General features: G+C 41.6%; 1 protein-coding gene and 1 long non-coding RNA gene across 11 annotated transcripts in view; one reads left to right on the top strand and one right to left on the bottom strand.

Annotated features, from left to right (window-relative positions):
- The window catches only part of LOC131824102 (uncharacterized), a 35,350-nt gene extending 12,221 nt beyond the window's left edge, over positions 1–23,129 (top strand). Inside the window, exons 3-8 of one of the 6 annotated variants that reach the window (XR_009350748.1) lie at positions 6,072–6,140; positions 6,599–6,720; positions 7,926–8,159; positions 9,029–12,691; positions 21,318–21,578; positions 22,825–23,129. This is a non-coding gene — a long non-coding RNA (uncharacterized LOC131824102). Of the gene's footprint in view, positions 1–4,690; positions 4,811–6,071; positions 6,141–6,598; positions 6,721–7,925; positions 8,160–9,028; positions 14,841–21,317; positions 21,579–22,824 lie in introns of those variants that run through there. The other 5 variants (XR_009350751.1, XR_009350752.1, XR_009350750.1 and 2 more) reach the window with 5 other exon arrangements.
- ADAMTS9 (ADAM metallopeptidase with thrombospondin type 1 motif 9) overlaps positions 1–25,639 on the bottom strand; it is a 164,176-nt gene that overhangs the window by 56,757 nt on the left and 81,780 nt on the right. For all 5 annotated transcript variants that reach the window (XM_059161434.1, XM_059161432.1, XM_059161433.1 and 2 more), the window contains exons 26-28: positions 24,116–24,385; positions 19,074–19,235; positions 16,590–16,766 (exon numbers count right to left, since the gene is read on the bottom strand). In XM_059161434.1, coding sequence (XP_059017417.1) covers positions 16,590–16,766; positions 19,074–19,235; positions 24,116–24,385 — 609 coding nt within the window. The remainder of the gene's footprint in view (positions 1–16,589; positions 16,767–19,073; positions 19,236–24,115; positions 24,386–25,639) is intronic.

The raw sequence follows: 25,639 nt of genomic DNA on the forward strand, positions 1-25,639 counted from the left end.
CCATTTTTCAGCGTTTCTTTACCCTATCGGGCTTGTCTAGTGCCACACGGCGAGTGACGGCTTCTGTTCCCTGGTAAATGGCTCTTTGCATGGACATGAATGGAAGGCCGCGGACTGTCGATGTGGGCCTGCCAATTCACCGAGGACTCATCTCTCAAATGTCTGAGCTGTAAGACATCTCAAAGATGGTTTAGTCCTTCTATTTATCTTCTAAATTCAACACTAGAGAAAAGGAGACACGGCGTGTCACAGTCACACAACAAGGAAGGAGTAAAGGCTGGCTTAGGATGCAGAGAATAGGATCCCCCTGGGGACTTGTGGACAAATACTGGTGTTCTTCACGTGGCTCAGGAACCATGGCTGTGGTGGACATGCATAAGTGGTGGCCAAGCTCCCTGCCTGTCTCCATCTTGCTCTAAAACGCAGCATTGCCGAGTCACAGGTTTTGGAGTTTGGCACACCCAGGCTGACATGCCGTCTGCCATTTTATTCTGGGGCCACCTGGGGCAAATTAACCTCTCTCAACTCAGATTTGTAGTCTGTAAAATGGGGGCCCCAGCACTGCCTACACCCAACAGAGTCACGTCACGGGGAAGTGGGACACTGCATAGAGCCAGAGCTCTTGGTGTTCTGGGCAAACAGTGTAAAAACCAATACCCATTCACAAACACCACTACTACCATTTTCTATTCAGCAGAGTCTTTTAGAATATCTCCCAACTCATAGGTAGAAAGGTGAGTAACTTTTTTTTTTTTTTTTTTAAATCTATGTTAACTAATGGAGTCCCTGAGATTAGCATTCTCCCACGGGCGTTTGCTGAATGAAGAAGGGAACTTGGGTCAAATCTCACTCGTGAGCAGGTGAAGAGCTTTTCTTTCCAAAGGCCACCAAGCAATCCACAGAGCAGACATAAATGTGGAAGCCTCCTCCTCTTCTGTAATACCCTTTCCACGCTTTCCAACTATTACTTATTAATATGGTCTCCCTGGCCACAGAAGACAGGAAGACAGTAAGAAAAAGAAAGACCCCACATCTGAATGCCACGGCTTTTTTTTTTTTTTTATTCCACCATTTCCTGCTCATACATATTATCTCAAGAGCTACTTATGTTTCTCATTTGCTTCTTGTGAGGTTATCCCTTTAATGTCCCGAAACACAACCTCCATACCGGTGACCACTATCACCGAACGGCCATGCCCTCTCTTCCTTGCTCTGCTCAGCTCTGCCTTGGCAGTGGTCACAGTCCTTTGTGACCTGCTGGGTGTGAGCACAGTGAGGGCTTCTCACAACACAAGAATGGCTCCGGATGGGGGTATTGGGGAACCAGAATGACTGGGGCGGGAGAGAGAGTTCTGCCAGGAAACAAGGGCTGTGACTTCAGGGCGTAAAGCCAATGTTGACAGGTCTGCCTGATGGCTGTTTATGTCCAGGACCACCATGGCACTTATTACCATGAAAAGGAGCTGAGAAAGCAGGAGATTGGCAGGGAACACCAGGGAAGAAAGCAGATGCGGGAGTCACGGTCATCCCAGCCGGATGGGGCATGAGTCCACGCTTCCATCTCTGTCGTCCCCAAGACCGACAGCCTTTGCAGTATGACAAAGGTCTAAGACTGTGGGAGAAAAGGCACTCAGACTCACATGTCAGAACTTGGAGCACGTCTGGAGGCTGCTGTCAATACGACAGCCAAGTAGGTGGTCCTGTAATACGCCTTGCACAGGGGATGCTGGGGCCACGCCAACACGGGGACGCAGTAGGAAGGGCTCGTGCCCTCCACCTCTCATCCCCCCCAAGAACGATGAGGCACAGGGCTCTCCAGCTGCCCCCTCCCCATCTCATAATGAAACAACTTCAAATGAGAGGAGGGGATGTGATATTCATATTAAATAGAACAGCCTATGAAATGAGCTACACGAATTGGGAAACCCAAATGGAGGTTCTTTTTGTTCTTTTGTTCTGAGAGAATGTTAAATACTGTGATGTTTCTCCCCATCAAGACAAAAAACGAAAACCGAGACAATCTGCAAAAGCAACACCTGGTGAATTTTATCATGGCCACCGCCAGTGGTGCCCCCAGGAACCTGAGGCCTAGTACATTCCCTGGCCCTGGGGTCCCTAACAGGCCCTCTCATTCCCCATTTCCAAGCACACTGCCTATTCCGATTCTTTGTAAACTGTCTTCAGCAGAATAATGAGATTGGCATCTTTCAGGAGAGAGGTGAAAATGGTACAAGCCTACTCTGTGCTTGCTTGCCACGGGATTGTTCATGAAGGTGGTCTGGAAGACAGGGGGATAGTGGGTAAGATATTTGTGCCAGGATCCTTACTCTCAGCTGTTGCAAAGGTGAGTGACTAAGTGCCCGAGTAATTGGTGGGAAAGTTATGGCTGAGGGATGGGTGACCAGAACTTCTTGGCACTCTGAAGGAAGACCATGACTGAGGCTGCCTGGAGATGTCATTGTGCTAGAAGATGGCAATGTTCAGGGACACCCACTCATGACTTACGCTAATGTCACCGATGGTCAGGAACAGACCTGGGAAGCTGAAGTCACCTTTGGGAATGCTTTCATTGAAAAGCAAGCCATGCAGGTTCTCTCTGGACTTTCATCTACCCAACCTGTGTCTAGCCCTTAAGCCCCTTCCTCTTCCCAAAGAACTGGTCTATCTTTCAGTCATTGAAAAGACACCAGGGCAAAGTTCATGTAATTGTCTCTTCCAGTCTGGCTTTCTCTAATTAGCTGGACCTTCCTCCATTGGCTTGGTGTGAAAGGAACATCTTTACATGCCAACATGTCAGACATTCTTACACTGAAAAAGTCCAACTTTTTTGGGAGGAAGTAGTTTATGTAGTTAGTTTGCTTTTGGGTAGATGTGAATACTACTGAATAGCTGAGATGTGCATACATATCTGAGTCTGTATCCAGAGAAACAGATCTCAGCAGGAGGGAAAAAGCTTATCTTAACCATTATTAAATTACATGCTTATCCTCCAACTTTACATTGTTCTATTGGGAATTCAGATAAGACCAATTCACTGGCCACAGGCACTATTCATTCTTGTGGCTTTTCTTGTCTTCCCCTCCTGCTCACCAATTCGTTAAAGAAACAGCTCAAAATGCCACTGTGAAAGGATGAGACAAAAAGTCAAACCAGCTAAAATGGAAATGGCTGGAACATGAAACACTTGGCATTCGAAGGGGCTAAAATTAAGTTGATGGTTATGGGTGAATTTAAATTATTCCTACACTATTTGGAGATCTACTCAAGGAAACCCAAGGTTTGGGACAGAAGGAGGTGGTTGTTATGAATTTGGTTTTGGAATCATTCAGACTGGGTTTGACCAGTACTATCTCTTCTCTTGTGATTCTAAGCTGCAAAACCAGTATCAAGCCTGAGATTTTGTAATTATAGAGTGAATTTGACAGAAATAAATCATTGCCACCACCCTATACACTCTATACAAACTAGCCACCACAAGCCTCTCTATTAAGTGGGGTAATTGGGTTACCCAAGTGTTAGGATCAGGTTGTGTTGAGAAAGACCTATTTTTCTTAGTCCAGCAGACTTCTCCTTAAAAATCTACCAATTCTCATCATACCAGGATGTTGTATCATTGTATCACGGGACGGGGGAAGCCAGGTCCTTTCAGGAGCACTGGTTGAGGAATTCCGGGTGACCAAGCCTAATTTCTGAGTTCCTTTGAAAACTATTTAAAACCAAGTGAATTGTTAAAATTGTTCTGTTTAAAAATACAAACATTCAGCTACCTCAGACTTTGATAAGTAAAATAAACAAAACCGGAAACCTGGCTGAAAACCCTTAGAAAACACTCAGATACGAAGGACTCAACTTCAGTGGTTTAAAAAGCAGAGGAGAGTAAACTGATTTCCACTTGGTCAAGAGCTTGTTTCGTTCATGTGTCCCAAATCAAAATCAGTATTTTTAGAATATTGGAAAGCCCTACAAGAGAGGGAGTAGGAAAGCAAGGAGCTTGGGAGTCAGGTCTGGCTTCAAGTATTACTGACCATATGATGCTGGGTAACTTACTTGCCTTCTGACAGCTCAGTTTTCCTACCTGCATAATGGACATAGTAAGGTCGATTTTGCAAATACTTTATGAGGACTAGTAATATTGCATATAAAGCATTAGGCCCAGGGCTTGGCTCGTCGAAATGTTCAGTAAATGGGGTCTTCGCTATTATTTCTCCAATTCCAAATTACATAATTATAATTAGGTTTATAATTCAGGTTATAATTAGGTAAAAGGCAAAAAGCAATTTCTAATTCTTAATGCTTTTTACCTAGTTAGTCCATTGCAAATTCAAGTTTCCAGTTAAGTCTGGAAGGTGCCACTCAACTTGCTTTTTGGAGAACCATCTCTTCTAAATTGGGCACCAGCATACTTATTCTAAAAACATTTTCTCTGGTCCTCCATAAAAAAAAAACTTTAGACACTGGGGGACAAATCCAATATTTCATTAGTACTTAGGTCCGACCACAAAACTTCTGAGGTTGATTACAGTGTCTTGGGGGCATTTTGCTTGCTTTTCCTCTACTGATGAGCTTCTCTGGACCAAAAGTTTTGGAGTCACCACTAGTGTTTATGGGGCCATCATTAGTGACCTTCTAGAAATAGAAGTATTGAGACTGAGATACATCATCTCAAATGTTCTCTGATTCCCCTTCTCAGAGTTGAGCCTGCTGTTCTGGGGGCAGATCTGGATGTGTCCTGTGGAGGCTGCAGTTGGTAAATATATAGCATTTGCCTCCTGCTGAAGCAAGAAAACATTTGCAAAGCAGAAAAGGAAAGGTAGGGAGAGGCAGAGCTTCAGAAACTTTCTTCCTCAGAAATCCATGTACTGAAAAGTCAATTTAATGTCACACATCTGGAGAAACTGATCACCTGTGTGTGACTTTCTCAAAAGGATTAAAAAAACCAGTGGGAAATAATTGACAGAATTGATGGTGAAAACTGATGATCTCTATATCATAACAGTTTATCTTCCCAGAAAGGAGAAAGGAACAATTTGATAACCTTAAAGACTTCTCTGACTTTAAAAAAAAAATGGGAATTTGATATCAAACACATTTGGGAAATACTGCAGACTGTACCCACCTAATACTCATTAGACTATGGAAAGAAAAGTTCTGGGGCAGGAAATCCATAGAACTAGAGGGAGGAGGTGATGTTCCCCTGTAGGGGATGTGGCTATGTTTGAAGACATTTTTGGTTATTACGACCAAGGAGATATACTATTGGCAATCCAGTGGGTAGAGGTTAAGGCTGCTGCTAAACATCTTCCAAGGCACAGACCATCTCCCCCAGTTAAGAATTACCTGATCTCATATGTCAACAGTGTTGAGACTGGGATATCCCGATTCATACCTTTTTATAACCCAAGAAATACTTGCTGTATCGCTGCCTTAGTCTCTAGTCAAAAACGCAATCTGCTACTTCCCTGATAAAATGCACACTAGGGATTCATCCTATTTTTAAAAAAAATATCTGAAGGAAAACTTAAATATTCAACTCTGACACCAATTCCTCGATCTAGCTGGACCATTACATACACGCATTCTATCATGGATGAGGGAAACATGGACTGCTTGAAACACAAGGCAAAAAGCAACAAATACATACGACTTATCAGGCTGTTACAATTTTAAAGCATGAACACGTTGGAGTAGCCCTTGTTTTCTAGAAGCGTCCATCCTCAATTGATGCCCTTCTTTCTAAAGTTGGTCACTCTTGCTGAACTTGCCATGCAGAATGTCTGTGGATTATACTGGACACATTTGTATACATCTGTAACAACCTCCCCATTCCCCCTCCAGAAAAAGGATGAGGGACACTGATTGTGGATTTGCAAATTCAGTCTGGTAAGGCAACTTTGAGATCTCATACTTTCAGCTCAGCCTTGAAAATCTTTGACTGACCTTGATGGCTTTCTGGAATCCCACATAATATTTAATGGGAAATTCAATTCTGCAGAGAGAACTGTTTTCTGATAGCTAAACAGCATCATTCCATGGGGCTTGTAACTGTGACCTCAACTTTGACTTTTGATTAGGAATCCTCCTTCTCCTCACCAGATGTCTCTTCAGGCCTTCTCAACCTTGGCACTATTTCAACATTTTGGGTGAGATACTTCTTTGCTATTAGGGGCTATGCCGTGCATAGTAAGATGCTAATTGACATCCCTGGCTTCCATCCATTAGAATTCAGTAGCAGTGCTAACCTATCTATGACACTTGTCCCAAGACACTGCCTAATATCCACTGGAGGGGGGGGGCGGGGTTAAAAATCGCTCCCAATTGAAAACCACTGAATTATCCTAAGGTTTTCAGAAAGTCCAACAAGCTCTTAAAATTGAATTGATTTTAACTGACTTGATAGAGGTGGGGCCGGAGAGCTTTGTTTGGTGGCTGGAAGTGGTAAAAGGCCTTCTGAACATCAGTCCAAGAAGATCAAGGTCTCAGACTAAAAGGATTGGGAAGTCCTGGTCTCTAGAGAACGGGACATGTACAACGTGCCCCTGAACCCCATACACAGCAATGAAGATCTCAAAGACAATGAACAAACATCCTTTCCTCACAGCACCTCCTCCCTGACATCATGTCCCTGACCCACCACCACTAAGGGGTTCCCGGATATTTCACAGCTGATGACGAGAGGGAAATCATGATTTCACCAACAGAGTTCAAACTGCAATGAAATACGTGAGTTGGTTGGTTGAAGGCTTTTTGTTAAGTGCAAGGAAAATAAACAACACATATTTTTTTGGGGGAAAAAAAGCTCTTAGTTTTCAAAGGAATCTGGGCTTTACTGGGGAGCAGTAGATTTAAAAAAAAAAAAAAAAAAAGGTGAGTCTGCATACAGCCAAGTATTTACTGGAATCTACTGGCAAGGCTTGCAATGGAAGTCTGGATTTCCCTGGGAAAAGGGGAGCGAAAAAACCCTACATCACTCCCCAGGGTCTTTCATTTTAGCTGCATGGGTGGGAGGGGGCTGAGGGAGGAAGGGAAATGCGGACAAGGAGAAGAGAAAGTCACGGGAAACGAGCCAATGAAAAACTAGCAAAGATTCTGTTTCTGCGGAGCCCTGGCTGTAGCCCTCACTTTTATGATGATGTGATAGTGTAAATCTGAGATTAAAAACAGCTTCCTAAAATAGGTCAGAATTTTTAAAGTCCTGAAATAAATCCAGACCTAACTTCACTTCCTTTGAAGTAAAAATACATCCTCTGAACCTATTTATGTTTCTTTAAGAAATTTTAACAATAACTTATTTTAAAATATAACAAACCTACAGAAAAATTGCAAGATCATCACAAAGAATTCCCTTATCCTGGTCTTCCAACTGGCAACATTTTGCCACACTTGCTCATCCCTCCCTTCCCTACATAATAATGGTGTATATGTATATATGAGCGACTTGTAGACATAATGTCTCACCATCTCTAAAACTCTAGTTTCCCCAAATCAAGGACACTCTCCTACATAAATACCATATAACTCTCCAAGTGAGGAAGTCACTATTGATACACCACCGACATCCAATCCTCTCTTTCTTTTTAATTATTCCCTCATACAGATTAGCACTTTATTTTCCATATTTCTAGGCCAATGCAATTAGGATTTCAGCTCCTAAGTCGCTAGGCCCATTCATTCACTCAACCATCCATTAATTCATTCATTTTAGTATTGCTTATTTTACACCCACTTTGAGTAAGGCAACAAGCTTAAATAGTGGGCCTGTTCAGCCCAAAGGAAATGAAGGTTTAGGGTGATTAAATAAGTGATTTGGTTAATAGATTTTTCACTTGAAATGTGGTGACTATTTCTTCCTTTGCTTTACCTAAGAAGAAGAAAGCAAACCTGCTGTTTTTTTTCCATTATATTTTCCTTCTCTTTATTTCACACAGTTCCCAAACCATAGCCAAGTCTTGTCCTACGCCTGCCATGTGGGCGGAGGAATACAAGGGACAATGAATGATGGCTGAAAACAGGAACAGAACCCAAAGCTGTAGACTGTCCTACAATGGGAGCAGAGGAGACTCAGTGTTGCCCAAAGAAGAGCTTAGTTTTAGCTCAAGAAACAGTTTGGAAGACATCTCATTGCATTTGATGACTTTTATTTCAAACAAAGAGCTTTCAGTGTGAGCTCATTTTTTAATAAATTTTAATTGCATTATTCACTTGAAGGGTAGCAGATTATGTTCTACAGCAAACCTTATCACCACAAACATCGGCAAATCTCCTAATTGGCTTTAGCAAAATCTGATCTATTGTCCTGATTATCTACCGATCCACTGAACAAAGAAAACACTTAGATTTATTACTCCAAGTTATTTCATTTCTCTTTGTATATTAAAATGTCAGACATATCACCAGTAAGTGTTTATTAATAAGGGGATACTTTTTTTTCTCAAAATCTTCTAAAAACACAAATTTTGTTCTTAACTTGGTTTTAATTTAAAGAGAAACAATTTTCTCATATCCCTCCCTTTAGAGCTCTGAAGCAAAACTTGAAAATGGCTCAGGAATTCCAGAATGTTTCAAATAGTTGCAATTTGGGAGAGCAGAAAATCTTAAATTTCCTCTTTCCACAGAGATTGCATTTTACCACTTCACCAACTAATGAGTAAATGAGAGGATTCTATCTTGGGTCAAACCTAGGGCTTGAAAGTCAGAAAATCCCAGGTTCAAGTCCCTTCTCAACAGTATGACCTAGACCCAACCAGTTAACTTCTCTGATGGTGCTAATTTCTTCAAGTAGAGAGGATTAAATTAGAAAATACGGGTGAATTGCTTTGTGTAATTCCTAGCAAAAAGTAAATGCTCCAAAATGTAAGTGATTGTTATAATAATAATAAAAAAAAATCAAAGCCTTCCCAATAATCATGGGAAGAAGTACCATTTCTTTCCAAAATTAAGTGAAGGGAAAAACCAGCTCTTTTGTGGATAACTGAAGCTACCCATTCATCCACTTCCTGTGATACTGAGAATTATTTTACTTTTTTCCCAGTTCAGTGCACAGCCAACCTGAGAGTGAACATAACAAATTAATCAGCACTTTTAAAAAAGAGACCACCAGAATGGTTTCAAGTTTAATTCAGATGTCACCCTAAAGGGAAAAATAACAACAGCTATCTGGCCACTGGAAGAGAGTATCGATGACATCATCACTCGATCTGCACCCATTTTGTTGCATACATTTTAAGTTCAAGGGGGTGTCTGTGTGGGCCATGAATGTGAATAAGTCCATAAGGGCTTTCTTAACACTGGGAAGGCTAAGTACTGCCAAGCTAAATGATGAGAATCACAGTGATGGAGGAGACATTGCCTCAACCCCGATTCTTCTGAAGTGTCTTTCAAACACAGCCCCTTAAAGTTAATCTCCCCAACCTTTACCTACAGGGCTCAGTGAAGAATATGAAAAGCTGCCTTCCTGAAACTTCCTTCAAAGAGGGAGTGATCTCCTGGAATTCAAGCTTCTACAAGGTGACTACCTGGTCTTTCCCATTTTTGTCTTCTCCTAAAAAGCATCAATCAAGCCTTGCCCTTTCAGCCCACTGAACACATAAACACTCTTTCTCCTTAACTGAACTTACTGCCACGATGAACTTGAACTCTAAGACGCACAAGAGGAGAGTTGTTTTAACAGCTGCTTTTACACGGAGGCCCTGGAGTTACTACTCTCAAGACAGCTGGTTCTGATAAGCCTCTCTTTGCACTGTCCTGTTTTTTCTAATGCCCAGCTGTCAGAGAACACCCCCTGCAGTGCTCCAAAACAAAGGCACAAAGCAGAAGAAAGGCAGGAGAATGGTACTCACTTGGATATAAGGAATATCCTACCTAGGGACCCTTTTTACAAGCTGGCATAGGGTTTTTCTCTCCAGTTTACTTTAATAAGTTTAGAAATTTCTTGGCTAGTTGAATATTAATTGCTTAAGATGTACTGTTGTCTGAGGTTGCCCTGTCCAATATGGTAGCCACCAGCTACAGGTGGCTATTTAAATTTAGAGTAATTAAAATTAAATACAATGTAAAGTGCGGTCTCCCTGTTGCCCTTAGCCACGTTTCAAGGGCTTTGTATTAGCCACATGGGTCTAGTAGCTTCCATAGTGGAAAGCAAAAATAGAAAACATTTCCATCATTGTAGAAACTTACTGGATTGCATTGGCCAAGGCATATCCTCTTTCTAATAGGAGAAAGGGGATGCAGATCTGCCTACAAATAATGGTTTTGTAGGCTTGGCCTGTATTGATTACTTTCCATACTACTTCCTGTACACTTTTTTTTTGGCTGCCAATGTTCCATTTTATAAATTCTTGGAAAGGGTAGTTGTGGTCTTTAAAACCACCCATGAAAATGATCCCACTTTGGAGGAAATAAAACAACAAGAAGCAAAGGTGGTGGCATGGCAATCCACACATTCCAAGTCTTTTTATTGGTAATCGTTAAATAACACAGGAGGAAATGAGCCTCAGCCAGGACTTCCCACACAGGTATGGAGGCTGAGAACCCTCGCGGGGAGAGATCGAAAGCCAGGCCCTCTACTTATCCTGGCTCTCAGATCACTGAACTCGTGTCTGGGTAATGATGTAAGTGTGAACAGAAGCACACTCTCTGATAGGAGGTTTTGACGCCGGGGTGCCTGGGTGGCTCAGTGGTTAAAGCCTCTGCCTTCGGCTCAGGTCATGATCCCAGGGTCCTGGGATCGAGTCCCACATTGGGCTCTCTGCTCAGCAGGGAGCCTGCTTCCCTCTCTCTCTCTCTTTCTGCCTGCCTCTCTGCCTACTTGTGGTCTGTCTGCCAAATAAATAAAAATCTTAAAAAATAAAATAAAAATAAAAATTTAAAAGTTCCAGGCCACCAGCCACAGAGCACTTATCCCTGAAAATGATTACACAATTGTACATTTAAAAGGAAAGGTAGGAATGATAATTTTTATTTAGTGAACAAAGATCATTAGTAACCATGAGTGTTCCTCTAAGAACAATCTCTTATTTTTATCTTTATGATTATAATGAGGCTTCCGGGAAAACAGTGTCAGTTCTTTATTTACACATGTAATTGCTTTTATTTGTTTAATACCATATTTTCTCCTTCTCTACCTGAATGTATAGCTGACTTGTTCACTGTTATATCCTTAGCAACTAGAATAATGCCTGGCTCACTGTAGACATGTAAAAAGTATTTGCTGAAAAATAAATGATGACCACCTCCCCCCTTCTAAAGAAATGTTGACGCCTTCTCCATAAAATAAATCTTCCTCCACTGCCTCTACTAATCAGGATTCCCTCCCAACCAATTAGACGTGGACTCAATCTCTACCTCCCACTCCACATTCCAAAATTCCCATTCCTTTCTGTTCCAGAAGGACAACTCGCTGACGTGAGTCCGTGAGAGGACCTACACTCCTCCTCGGGGCCTAATAACCCTCCTTTCCCTGCTTCCCCCACCTTTGGACTTTTAAAAACTGCAAAAATAGAAATCTGCCACACTATCATGATATCAGCTGTCAGGAGGCAGGAACAGAGTCTCCCATAGGCATACAGTCACCAGAAACAATGAAAAACAAACAAACAAAAAAAACCAACTAAGTTTTATCTCCAATGAGATAGGTGCAGGCCAGTGTTTTGCTTGCTCTGATTTAAAAAAACAACAACAACAACAACTTATTTTTAATACTCTATTATGATAGAGTCAAATAGTATATTTATTTTTTTTTAAAAAGGCACTAGCAGTATATCTAAGATGTGTCTTCATTATTAGAAAAAATCTTATGTTTATTAAAAATGCATAGGCATTTTGTGTGATATTCCTTATGGTCAAAAATCTTTACATCATCCTCCTAATCTGGCTAAAGTGATAACATTAAAATGAAACAAGAGATGTTTTGCCATTCCCAAAATTTAACCAGTTGTTTGAAGTGTTTATAATCACTGGTTATGGGAATTTACCAATAAAGAAATAAATTTGGATTTTCTGTGGCTGGAGTCAAATGGCTAATGCCAATATTAGCTAAATAATGTTGAGGCTGATGAAGTCCGAGTTGTAGGTATACCTTTTATTGAATATCAACAGGAATTTAGAGAACTCATTCTGAATATGGGTTATTTCTATCCCATGAAGCAGGATTAATGTAGTCAGTATACTGACACTGACATTTTATTATAGTAAATGATCACACAGTCAAAAGGATTCATAAAAGCACCTCCTTCGTGGGGTAACATGGTGGCTAAATATAGTGTGTGTTTGCTTAACTTGGCTTTGTATGTAGTAAATATTCTCTAAAAGTTAGCTATCATCATCTGCTTTGGAGAAGTTATCTGATTTCACACCTCATATAAACCTCAAACTCACATGGGGACTCCCTGATTTTAGTCCTTTTAACCCTCAGTTACCATTCTAAACCACATACAAATGGGAGACTCAGTAGGGGCATGCATGGAACCAAGAGGCGACAGGGGTCATCTTTACAAATTTTTACAAATTTTTTCAAAACTGCAGGCTCTCTTAAAACTTACACGCTTACTGCGATCATATTTTATTTTTCTTTAATGAGAAATTCTTTCTGAAATGTATTGCAGATGAACAAATAACAAAACTGACAAACACGGAAGTCTTACGGTTATCTGAACACAAAGAATAAGGTGTGATCGAATTTGTGCACGTAAGGTTAGTGTTTTCCTGTCCCTAGCTCTTCTTACATGTTTAGAACCATTTCCTCTAATCACTTGTTTTGTCTTCTGGCTATGTTTTATCATTATCTACAAATTCAGTAAGTGGAACATTCATATTTCATAGTTGAGACTCAGTGAATCAGATAACAGTATCAGAAAAGGAAAAAAAACAACAAAATGTTAAGCCTCATATATTTTCGTTTATATCATTTCCAATTCAGAGTTTTTTTCTTTTTCTTTTTTTTAAGTATCTTTTGAAAATACACATTTTAAACTAGCCAATTACATAAAGCTACTCCGATTCCGGAGAGGGACAATACAGGTTGGAGGGGATTTACAAAATTATAATGTATCTTTTTTAAAACCAAAAGAAACATACACATGTATTTCTAATTCACATAGCCTGTTTGCCTTTACAGTCTGCTGATAAACACTGATTTTTAAACATTGTATATAAAATTAAATAACATGGAAAAAATAAATATGCTTTATTATATAAACACATAGAAATCTGTACTGCTCAAAATATTCAGATAATACTAGGCTTGGCTGCTCATAACTATTCAGAAAGTATGGTGGTGATATTTATATTTACAGTCTTTATTTTTGCTAGAGATGGATGCAATGAGGTGACAGAATACTGTTGTCAACATTTTCTCTTTCTACCTATGGAAGCTGCAAACTTTAATATGAAAATGAGGTAGAAACAAATTCATAAGTTGGCCAGGCAGAGACAAAAGCACAGTTCCTTCGTGAGCTCATAAATCCTCATTATTTGGGTCGACAAGCAGAATTCCAAAGCACCTAAAGCAAGGCTCAGAGAACACTTTCAGGTTTGTCATGTAAAACCCCAACAAGCAATTTCTCCTAAGGAGAACCACAGTCTCCAAGATGATCAGCAAGCAGATACACGGGGCAGGGCAGAAAGGAATGCTACGGGACCAGCTTGGACGGGTGACATCACCTGCAACCTCTGCTACTTTCATTATCTCGATGGACCTGCTTACTGTCAAATGCTGCGGATTTTTAACCTACTTTCTGCTGTTGGTTTGACGGCACACAGCGCTCTTTCCAATGTCCTCTCTAGTGATGGGATATGCACACTCCCTCATCAGTCAGCTCCCAGGACTCTGCTCCCAGGAGCCGACTGAAAGGTGGATCAGTGTAAGAACCTTATTTGGAAATCGGCAAGTTATCAAGTAGGAGTGCAAGGACAAATTCAAAAGAGGACAGAAAAGGCTGGATTTTTGGAGGTTGTTTTTCACCACCACGATTCTGAATCCGCAATGACACGAGCCAGAACTAAAGGTCCAAAACGGGTATTTGAACCTGACGTTCACCAACGGTTCCTTTCAGAGATTCTAGCAGCCACGCTAACGACGATGTGGCAGTTTCTTTCCTAGATACCGCTTCTTAGTAACAATTGTTGAATGAGGCTATCTCCATTTTGACCTTGGGAAAGGCCTCCTCCCACAGCAGTAGTTGCTTCTGAACACTATCTCTAGTGGGTGAAAATCTGGAGAGAAAGCAACCCTATGGAAGGACTAATTGCTGCCCTTGGTCTCTAACAGATCCAGCGGGCTTTTAAGAGAAAGCAACGGGTTAGCACCTCAAATATACTTTTTGTTGTTGTTAATTTCATTGTCAGTTACAACAATGAAGCACCATACGAGTGGCTTTATGGCTATGAACATGATTCACTGAGGTATGCTTCAATTTAGAATTGCTCAGAAATTGTAACAAAGCACCTACAAAAATCAACATAAAAGTAAAATCAAAGTTCTACAGTAAGAATCTGAAAGACTGCCCATACACACACACACACACACATTTAAGTAATATACTACAAATGTATCTATTTAAATAAAATGCTTTTGATGTCATTTTTTAAAAAATCACAGTGAGAAGCCTTGCCCAGGTGGCCTTGCTCCTAGACTGCAGAGGCACTGAAATATACATAAGAATAATGATCACTCTACAAAGGAGGCATGAAAATCATATCGGCAGCAAAAACAGTTTCAAAATCCATGTATTCTTGTCTGTGTATAACAGAGCATTAGCATCTCTCCCTCTCTTTCTGTGTGTGTATGTTTCAGAAAACTGTGTGCAGGCCTAAGAACAACTAAAATAAAAATCTTAACGTTTTCAGCTAAATTAGTAGGTCATATTTCAAGATTTAAGCTCTTAAAACATCTGTGGGAGAGGAGGATGATCCTGTGTAAAAAAATCTGAGTGGTATTTAGAAAGCATTCAAGGAGGAGAATGCTATGGAAACCAATAACATATATGTTATACATTGTATATAATGTGTAGGCATACACATATATGTATACAGTATATAATATTTTATGATTATACACACACATACACACACACACCCACACACACACACACTCTCTGAAGGTTCAGGGTCACTTTTTGATCAAAATGAAAGAAAAATAACTTTTTAAAGGGCTAGTAATTTTTGAGACACGTCTCTGAAGTGGTGTTGCTGTTGGCCGAGTGAACAAGGTAAAAATATCATGGGCTCAAGAGGGACAATTTCATGAAAAATAATCTGTCACAGGTGACTGAGGGAAGTGGGGAAGCCAGAGGATGTTCCTGACATCCCACAGTCACTTCTGATCGTTTTCAAAATGTTCATTTTGGAGGCAGTATCATCAGTACTGCAGACAAAATTCTTCGGGTGAATATACGTCTGACTTCACATGGCATTACCTAAGCTTTTGAATGAAAGCCTGACAGCCCAGCTGACTAGAATCAGAAGAGATGACTGACACTCCACACTCTCTAGCTTTCTACTTAATACAGAGTACAGTAGTTACAGAGCTAGGTTCTACCTGCAGACACATTCTCAAACCTAAAGCCCTTGGCTCTTAGAAGCATCGATAGGTGTTAGCCATTCCACTTCAGGTCATCTGCTCTTTATCTAGTTTCAAGAATGGTTAAGACTTTTCCTCCAGACCCTCTGGAATAAAAAAGGTTTGTGGATATGACTTCATATACTACTAAATTCAGATTCAGTGCAATTCATGTATTTACAGAAACATTTACTCTATTTACACGAACCAGCCCTAATGGCCTCACAGATGATAACACAACTCAGCCAAAGGACTGTTTGGACACAGCCGACCTTCTGTTTGCCAAGAGCTGCCCCAGAAGTTTGCATAGTATTTACAATGGCAAACCTGTCTCACGATGTCAGCTAAGCAGACAGCAAGGGAAGCCTAGCACTAAAGCAAAAAATTGTCTCAAGAGATGGGCTTTGTGTCTTGGGGAAAGAGAGAGAATGTTTCGGATACCTCGAAAGGTTCCAAGTCACTGAGTCCAGTGTAGCTGGTCTTTTGCATTTTCACAATGATTTCAGTCTATTTTGTGGGCACAGCCTCTGTGGTCACTGTGTTGAGTTTGTACCCGAGTCACATAGAGGCAAATTACAGTCATGGGAAAAAAAAAATTGCTTTGGCCTCAATATGCAGGTATCTTCCCCCAAAAGTCAAAACTCCCGTAATTTGGGAAAGGAAAGAATGTCTGCTATTGAGTTGTCTGCTGAAATCACTTTGGAACTTAATAACTATATGAACTTATTTCTTTAAAATATGTCTGTAGACACTCTTGCTTTTCTAAAACAACAACAACAAAACGGAAGCTACTTTTTAACATTGGCCCCAGGCCTACATGAGGTACACTTATGTCTGTAAAGTCACTTTGGCAAAATCACAAAACATTAATGCTGTTATGTGTAGGTATGAAGAAAATCACTCCAGAGCCCCGGTTCAGGGATGCCCTAGTGAGTCGGACAACTGTCTGTGGCCAAGGAGTACCCCAGAATACCTTGGAACTGGGTCTGTTAGTTAAGACAGTTTGGTTAATAAACATTAAGAGTTAGGACCGTACCGAACTCCAAGGGCCAGTATTCCACGCAGCGTCTTGAGGACACACGTGTGTGTTACACTGCTCACGATCTGGAGGCTTATCATGGATTTCACAGCTCAGATCTGGAAACCGTTCACCGCTGGGCCGCTGACAGACCACCAGTCTTGTCCGTAAGCCTCCACCACATAGCTTAGTGCACTGCAGGAGGAGAAAGAGACGCTGCATTCACTCTGAACAGCCCATGACAAATCCTATCTTCTCTCCTATGACAACAATCTCCTCGCCAAACTCTATCACAGCACTGGGCAAGGGAAGCCTCGAGGCCCAAGCTGAATTACCAACATATTTATATACAATGGAACTGTCTACCTTAATGGTACACCTGGGTTACTGAGTATGTTCTCATCACCTGTACTAAGTGTTTCCCAGGCATTCTCTCATCAAGAGGAGACTCTCATATGGGCCCCATTTTACACATGGGACAAGTGAGCCTAAAAGAAGTTAATTCACTCGATCAGGGTCAATGCAATATCAAGTGACTAGGTAAGATTGCAGCCGTTCCTTTGATGGATACGAAACCAAAAATCCAAAAAATAAAATTCCCTACACCACCCAGTACCAAAGAAAGGATGTAATAACTTAGTGGGGTTTACTTTCTGGCAACTTCTAAAAAGCTGTCACCAACTTTTGGCTCTCCTGTGACTCCAGTCTCCAGAGACCTTTATGATGTTATGATATTTTACGCTCTCTCCGAATCTCAGGATGACGATGACTTTCCCCGGGAAGAATTAACAACATGGTGGGAATGTTGGATGAAGTTCTGACTCTGGCTAGACCCAAACTTCTGAGGCAGGAACAAGCTGTATTTCTTGGACAGTGCTGCTGTGCTCACATCCAGGAACACTGACATTTGGCTCTCCTGCTGTGTCAAGGCCAGATCTCCCACAGAATTTGGAATGATCTGGTCTGTGCTGACAGCAAGCATCCCAGTGAATGCGTGTACTCTCCTGGCTTCAGTCCAATTACAGAAGCTTAATCACGGGCCCCACAGGACAGAACTCTATGAGATTTGGGAAACCCATAATACATGAGTCTTGAAGCCTGACTCCCCCTTCCTGCCTTTCATCAAAGCCTTCCAGAATGACGTACTGTCAACAAAAGTCAACAGAACACTGTGTTATGACTTCCTATGATTAGTAGGTTATGGAAAGTGTGGACATGGGATTTCGGTTAGCCAGGAGTGTGCCCATACATTTCATTTATCCCCCTCTTGGCACCGGGGTCTCCAAGATGTTAATCCTCATGTTTTATTTTATAAATTTTACAGTCAAGACAGACCAATGCAACAAGCTCTACCTATGTGCTCTCCCTGTGGACTCAAGACTAGAGAGATAGATTGTTGGTTAATTACACACAAAACAATAAGCATCTAAATCCTACACAGAAGAGTGGCTGAAAACCCTATTTGATACTACTACTGCTACTACTAACGATAAACATTAGTAGTAGTAATGATGGTGATTATCATCACTATAATAGCAGTTAACTCTGAAGACAATGTGCTAGGTATTTGACATGCACTATCTCATACAGTAGTTATGAATTGGTGCCATTGTTATTCCCATTTATATATGACGCTACAGATGTTTGGCAAAGTTACGTAATTTGCCAAGACTACAACGTTTATGAGAGTCAGGGATGGGAATGGAATCCAGTTATGTCTGCTCCAAACACTCTACTGCCCCTCATTGGTCATAGAATGCCACTCTTTTTTTTTTTTTTTTTTTTTTTAAGATTTTATCTATTTATTTGACAGACAGAGATCACAAGTAGGCAGAGAAACAGGCAGAGAGAGAGGAGGAAGCAGGCTCTCTGCTGAGCAGAGAGCCCGATGTGGGGCTCGATCCCAGGACCCTGGGATCATGATCTGAGCCGAAGGCAGAGGCTTAACCCACTGAGCCACCCAGGCACCCTGCCACTCTTACAAGGTAAGAGGTGAAGATTCCTCTTCCATCATTAAAATGCATCATCTCTAATGGGAATAACAGCACCTGTTCATTCTGGTTTCATCAAGCATTTGAAATCCTAGGGTTTTATTTCATCAAGGATTTTAAGGATGCCATGGGAACAAGAGAGCATCATAAACACCCCAAAACTATGAAGAAGATGGTAACACTTTCATGGACCAATGTAACACATATTTCCAATTACCTTAAAAGGGCCCATAATTTAATCAGCAGAGATGAACACACAAGTTAACCTAGCATTTATCTGCATGCTTTCCTAATGTTCCTCTCCTAAGTATTTAAAAACTGTCTCTAATTGGTAATAAAGGCACTCTTAAAACAGTCCAGAATTAAGACAGTTCTCCTAGATCATGCCAAGTCAAGAAGCTTTCACTAGAACTCATTCTCCAGCCTTAAACTATGAATGGCAGCAGTCTGGTCAGCAAAATCGCTCTGTGTTTCTTTCCAAAGGACATACAAACGAATGGCTCTCTCTCACCTCTCCCCAGTTGCCATAAGCCCACTGAGGACAAGGGCCAGATTCACAGGCTCTCTGCTCATCAGGTTTTATCCTCTCCACGCAGTCATTTGCAGTGTATCCGTTTTCATCCTGACACACAACCACACGCCGCTGGGATCCACCAGCACAGGTACTGGAACACTGAACACATCAGACATTAGTCAGCAGGTTATCCCCACCTCCACCTGCAGCTTATGGACACAAAAAGTGGCTGGTTGGAAGGTCAGAGGCAAATGTGACAGAATGCACTCTCAGGTCATCCAGACAATGGACAGAAAGCAAGCACAAGAACTTCCCTTCTGTGGGGCTTTCTCCTGCATATGCCTTCTAAACCCCTGGACGGTAGAAATAGGGCTTCTCCCTTCCGCAAATTAGGACCTCGGTAGGTGTTCAAAAGATTCCCCCATGAATGATAATGTCTTGTGACTTCCAAAGCAGTCCCATTTATTGTCTTCCTTTAACGCCTTTGCATCCCTGAGAATGATGGACACCATAGTCTATGAGAAACACTTTTCTTTTCAAAATCCAAGTGCTTATTTAGATCCAACAATTGACTGCCCTTTCAACACAGAGGTCAAATCACCTGCTTAACGACACACCAGTTATTGAATTGGAGCCTCCATATCAACTCATTCAATTACCCAAAGCATCATGGAATGTCACTTAGACATCATTTCCTCACAGGGAATGTTCCAGTCTCTCCCTTCACAACAGCCCTGACTTCAGTGGGTGATGGCAGCAAGATGTGTTTTTTAATTTATTTTTCCACTTCCACAAGGACCTTAATTGGATTCCATATTGACAAGCCTCTCTTCAGGGGTACTTTCTGTCTACTGTTTTCTCTCATGGTTGTCACTGAATTATGTTTGCATTTCAGCTAATTTCCCACACGAGCTTGTCATAGTTCTCTTATTTATCTACATCTTGAGTGTTTTTTTTTTTCTTTCCACAGTGCTCTTATCTTTTCAAAACCAATGTGTTTGCTAGTATCCTCCATTCTGATCCTTAACTTGTAAAATCAGTTTGCCTATTAAAAAAAACCAACTAGTCCTCAAAGCAGTGCAATTTCCATGAGTTATTTATCAAGCCTCCAACCGCACTGGCAACTTTTTTTTTTTTTTTTTTTTAAGTTCTAGGTTCTGATGGCAGATTTGTGCTTTTTAGGAACCCCAGCTCAAACCAGGGTTACTTCAAAATACCTGCAAACAATGCTTCCTGCTGGTCAGCTTTTTCCAAATAAAGCTGTGAATTTATTTTTGGGCTTACTGCATTGGACCTAAGCTCAATTTCTCTGCCTATACTGGACAAATTATGTGTTACTTTGAAATACATTGGGTTTAATTTTAAAATGTTGAACAGGAAATCAGATTTACGACTTCTCTCTGAGAAAACACTTAGGCAATTTCTGATTTATAAAAATTTCATCTCCATTCCCCGAGGATTCTGATATAATGACTCTGAACTTGAACACACTTGTTTTCTCTTTTTAAACAACTTGGGACATCACAGAAAGCACAGCATTATTATCTTAATTGACTTTGGGGACCAGAATGTATAATGTTAGGAAGGAACTTCCATATTGTAAGTACATCTGTAATATATATTTTGGCCCTTGAATTTTTCCCTTGATAACACAATCTTGGATCATTCTTTTACTACCTTACCTGTGAGCATTACTACCTCAATGAAACGGTAAGCTCCTTGAAGGAGGGGTCAATGTCATTACCTGTGTTTCTGTTAGCTCTCATAGCACCAGTCCCAGGTTATGTACACCACGGCCTGTCCAATTAAAGTCAGTGGAAACAACAGCTCCATAAGCCACAAGCTACCCTCCCTCCAATATGGCTGACTGGAGCAAAGCTGGTCACCTGATGGAAGGACAACCAATCCACCCAGTGACCAATCAGATGTTTCCTACTGAAAATCTGACCAAAGAGGTGGAGAGAGTGCTTAGCTGGGGCCAAGGAACTACACTGTACAATCTTGAACTATCTGAACTCAGGGCCTGTTTGGGTCTTTATGATCCCGTGGACAAGTTAAGTATTGTACATAATTTTTCTCCAGGTTTAATTTGGCCATTTTTTTTTTTTTTTTTAATTAGCAGGGATTCTTAGTTCTATTCCATGTTTACAGAATTTCACTTTTGACTTCGTTAATAATCTGCCTGTCTTTTTTTTTTTTTTTTTAAAGACTTTATTTTTTTTATTTCAGTGACAGGGAGAGAGAGAGAGAGAGAATCTGAAGCAGGCTCTGCACTGAGCACAGAGCCCAACACTGGCTCGATCCCACCACTGCGAGATCATGACCTGAGCCAAAACCAAGAGTCAGGTGCTTAACCAAATGCGTCACCTAGGCACCCTGCTGCAATCTAACTGTCCTTTTAAGAGGACATATTTCCCTAGGTAAACATTTCTCCGAATAAAACCTGCACCCATCATTCACATGGGCCAGAGTAAGAAGGAACAGTCTTGGCAGGAACAAGAGGTGAGGAACATCTGTTTTTCTTATTTGCCTAGCATACTTCCCCTCATATCTGGAACCCCAATTCTCCTTAAAGGGACCATTTCTTCTCCAATGGATGTCATCTTGGTGGGACTACCTATTAAAATACACTGCCCTTCCCAGTCAGGGAGTGGGCAGGTAGAACAAGCTGGGTCTATGAGACTTTTCCTGAGAATTTGAATCCTGAGCAGGGTAGATGAGAGTTAAAAGGGATTTATTAAGACAGAAATTCCCTACAGCAATTTTCCTCTAATTTCTGCTCCGTCTAGAGAGGGGTTGGCAAGATACAGCATGAAGGCCAAATATGACCTACTACCTGTTTGATAAATAAAGTTTTATTGGAACATAGTCATGCCCCCTCGTTTATGTATTGCCTATTCCTGCTTTTGTGCTCCAACAGCAGAGCTGGTTAGTTGTGACAGAGACTATAAGATCCACATAACAGAAAAGACTATCTGGTCCTTTGCAAAAAAGATTTGCCAACCGCTGAGCGAGATCTCTGGGGATGCTTTGCCCTCTGTCTCTACCGGGGCCGCATGAAAAATGCTGTTTGTTTTATTTTCACTTGAGGCAGCTGTTTTTCTTTTGTTCACAACCAGAGACTCCTAATTGGTAACAAGGGAGACAGCCTCACACAGGGTTCAGGTTTATGCAGAAATGTACTATCAAATGAGGTTTTGATGCCGGGATCCACTGAAAACATTAGATTCCCATCCCCCAGTGTTTATGATTCTTTGCTGCCTTTCCGGCCATGGAAAGCAGGGAGAATCACATAGTTTGTGTACTACACCAAGCAAAGATGCATGTACATTCCACACACTCCTGGGAGCAGGTCAGGCACAGCAAGCTAGAGCTGAAAAAAAATCACATTGTCCATCTTCAGCCTCACTTAACTTAGAAAAAAAAAAAAAATCCCCAAACAAAAAACAGGCACAACAAGGCAAAGAATGGTATTGCCCATTGCTGCAAAAAGGTTACTTAATCCTCCCTAATTGGGAACACTGCCCAAGGGCAGAATCATTCAATTCTGAAAGAATGCATCGTCTCCAAATGTACTCCTAAGTAAGAATAGCTTTGAATTTTTTCTTTTTAAGGAGTTCTAGTGCTATCATTAGAATACACATGTGAGTTTTGAAATTTTTCAACCAGAGATATTGTGGGACCACTCAGTGATTACCTCCACTGATCACCCTTTAACTTCTCTGAACCCAAATTTCTTTTACCTCAGGCAAAGGAAGCCTTAAAGTTGGAGAGCAAGAAAGAAGAGTGGGAGCGAAGGTCCTGGGCAATGGAGCAGATGTCCTCCTGCCTACAACCAGTGCTTTTTGTGAGTCAAAATGCTCAGTGGCTAATCAGTATTCAGGAGAAAGGAAATCTCATTTACTGAAACATAACCATGGTAGGAGGCAGTTTCCTTCTAATGCTTTTTGGTTCAGAAATAATTAAGCACCATTAGTGTTATGAGAAGGAAACTATGAGTAAACAATTAAAATGAAGACCCCAGCGTGATTACTGGACACCTTCTAATTCCCCACACCTCGAGAGGGTCCCTTGATACCTTACCCCTTCTGCCATTCCATTAGACATGGTCCAGTATTCCACATAAGAAAGATTTGGGGGTAAATTATTCAGTAAAAAACCCAAAAAGATTCTAAGATCCTATTCTAAGATCCTATTCTCCCTGTGACTATTAAATATCTTTCAAGATCTTCCTAATGTGAAGGACAATGATAAGAATAATGAGGAAGTTCTCACTCTGGGGAGGGATGGGTGGGGGATGGGCAGTGTGCAAAGGACTTGACTGCTGTCATCACATTTATTTCTTACCACAACCCAGAAATGCTGGAATTACTGTTTACTTTGTTTTACAGACGAGGAACCTGAGGCCCATGGAGAATAGGGGACCCACTGAAGACTTCAAAATTTGAAGTCTTCAAAATCTGAGTCTTTGACTCCAAGTCATCTTCACTTGGAGGCTGTGCCATTGGCCATCAGGCATGGTACTTCTACCCCAAGCACAGAATTATCTAGACTAGTGTGGCCCCCACTCCAGGGCAATGAACCACTACTACAAATTACACAGCAACTGTGCCACTTTGAGACTCTGCTCACCTGGAAAATAGCAAGAAGGAAAATGACCTTCCTAAGAGCTCCCTTTCAGAAAACTTCCTCGGTCCTTTTAATTTCCTTACGGGTAGGAGCTGCCTGTGGCTCTAGCCTCTGGGATTCCTCTTTATGTCATCACGGTCTTCCCAGCACCGCCTCAGAGTCATGGAATCTTCTGGGCCAGCTGGGACATACCCCTTCCATCCAGGTCAGGTAGCTTATAACAGACACTATCGGGGGACACCTTTTCAGGGACTGCAATGAACCCATGATGGTTCACCCAAAACAGATGAAAACATACAATACCAATCCCTTGTGAGAAGAAAAGGTGCTTCTAATCTGTTTGCTCCCAAAGCTGAAAGTGTGGAAGAGAAGAAAGCCAAGTAGAGAGAGAGACGTCAGGGAATACTCACTGCTCCCCAGGGGCCAGTCCTCCACTGGTTTCCCCCGAGCACATGGGTGCGGCTGGGCCCGGCGCTCCGGGGACGGGAATCCTCATGGTGGAAGGGGTGCTGAGCGAGACCACTGTCTGGGGTCCGCTGAGGGCACGGCGATGTGGAACAGTCCTGGTCGGTTTCTGGGATGTAATCTGGGTCACACTCACTCTGATCAATCACGTGGTCACTGTAGTTGACACATACCACTTGCCGGGTGGCCCTGCCTTGCCCACACGTCACGGAGCACTACGTTGAACATCCAGAAAGAGAAAGGATTGGTCACTGGCAGTCACAAACCCACCCATGTGCATTTTCTGTGAACAGCCCGCTGCTCACCCTGCTGCTCAGGCCCCCAACCTTGGTGTCATCCTTACCTGCTCCCTTGTCTTTCCACCCTCCAGCCATTTCACTGAGAAACTGTCTGCTCGGTAGTCACTCTACACCCCCAATCTAGCCACTTCTCGTCATCGTCATGGTTACCTGCCCCGGCCCGGGCTACTGCAGTGGCTTTTTCAGCTGGGATCCTGCTCACAATCTGGACACCCTCTACCCCAGCCCAAGTCTGTTGTATCACAAACCATGGCCCTTACAAATGAAAGATCAGGCCATTCTCTCCAGTGACTTCCTAATTCACTCTGAATCATGTCCGAAGTCCTCATCTTGGCCTGGAAGGAAGGCCATCTCCTTGACCCATCTCCTGTCACTCTCCACACACAGCACTTTAGCTAAACTGGGATTACAGATGTTCCTTGAATATGCCCAGAACTCCTTGCTCAGGATCTTTGCACCGGCTGTACCTTTTCCTCTACAACACAGACGTCCATTAGACAATACTCCCTCACTTTATTCAAGTCTTGCTCAATATACTATTTGGCCTTCTTTGTCCACCCAGTCTGGAAGCACATCCCAGCTTTCCCTATGCCCTGATTCTCCTTGACATTTTTCTAGTACTTGTCAGTGTTTGTTGCTGTATATAGATATTTCTTTATTTGTTCATTGATTGGAACCTCCATCAGAATGATCTCTATGAAGGCCAGAGCTTTATTATTTGCTGCTCATTGCTTTTTCTATACTAAGCTTTTACAAATATTTGGTGCACAGACAGATGTATTTAATGGATGGATGGATGGATGGACAGACTGAAAGCTCAAGGCAGGAGAGTGAGATTATCTACCATTTATTGAGCATCTACTTAGTACTAAGCATTTAACAAAGGTAATCTCAAATAATACTTACAACAATCTTGTAAGGTAGGTATTCTTCTTTGGTCTTTTAAGAGAAGAAATTGGGCTCAAAAACTTTAAGCAAACTGCTCAAGGTCATACGGCCAGTAAATGTCAGGATCCAGATTTTTACTTGGCTCTCTTTGACTCTACTCAAATTTCATACATACGTCATGATATTTATTGAGCTATTAATTCTCTGTTTTCCTTAGGGCTTCTTTTCACCTATCCTAAGCTTTGTATTTCCTGGGCTCTGGGATTTTTGCAAGGCAGAAAG

Source organism: Mustela lutreola, chromosome 2 (assembly GCF_030435805.1).
Source record: "Mustela lutreola isolate mMusLut2 chromosome 2, mMusLut2.pri, whole genome shotgun sequence".
In the NCBI taxonomy this organism is placed as follows: Eukaryota; Metazoa; Chordata; class Mammalia; order Carnivora; family Mustelidae; genus Mustela; species Mustela lutreola.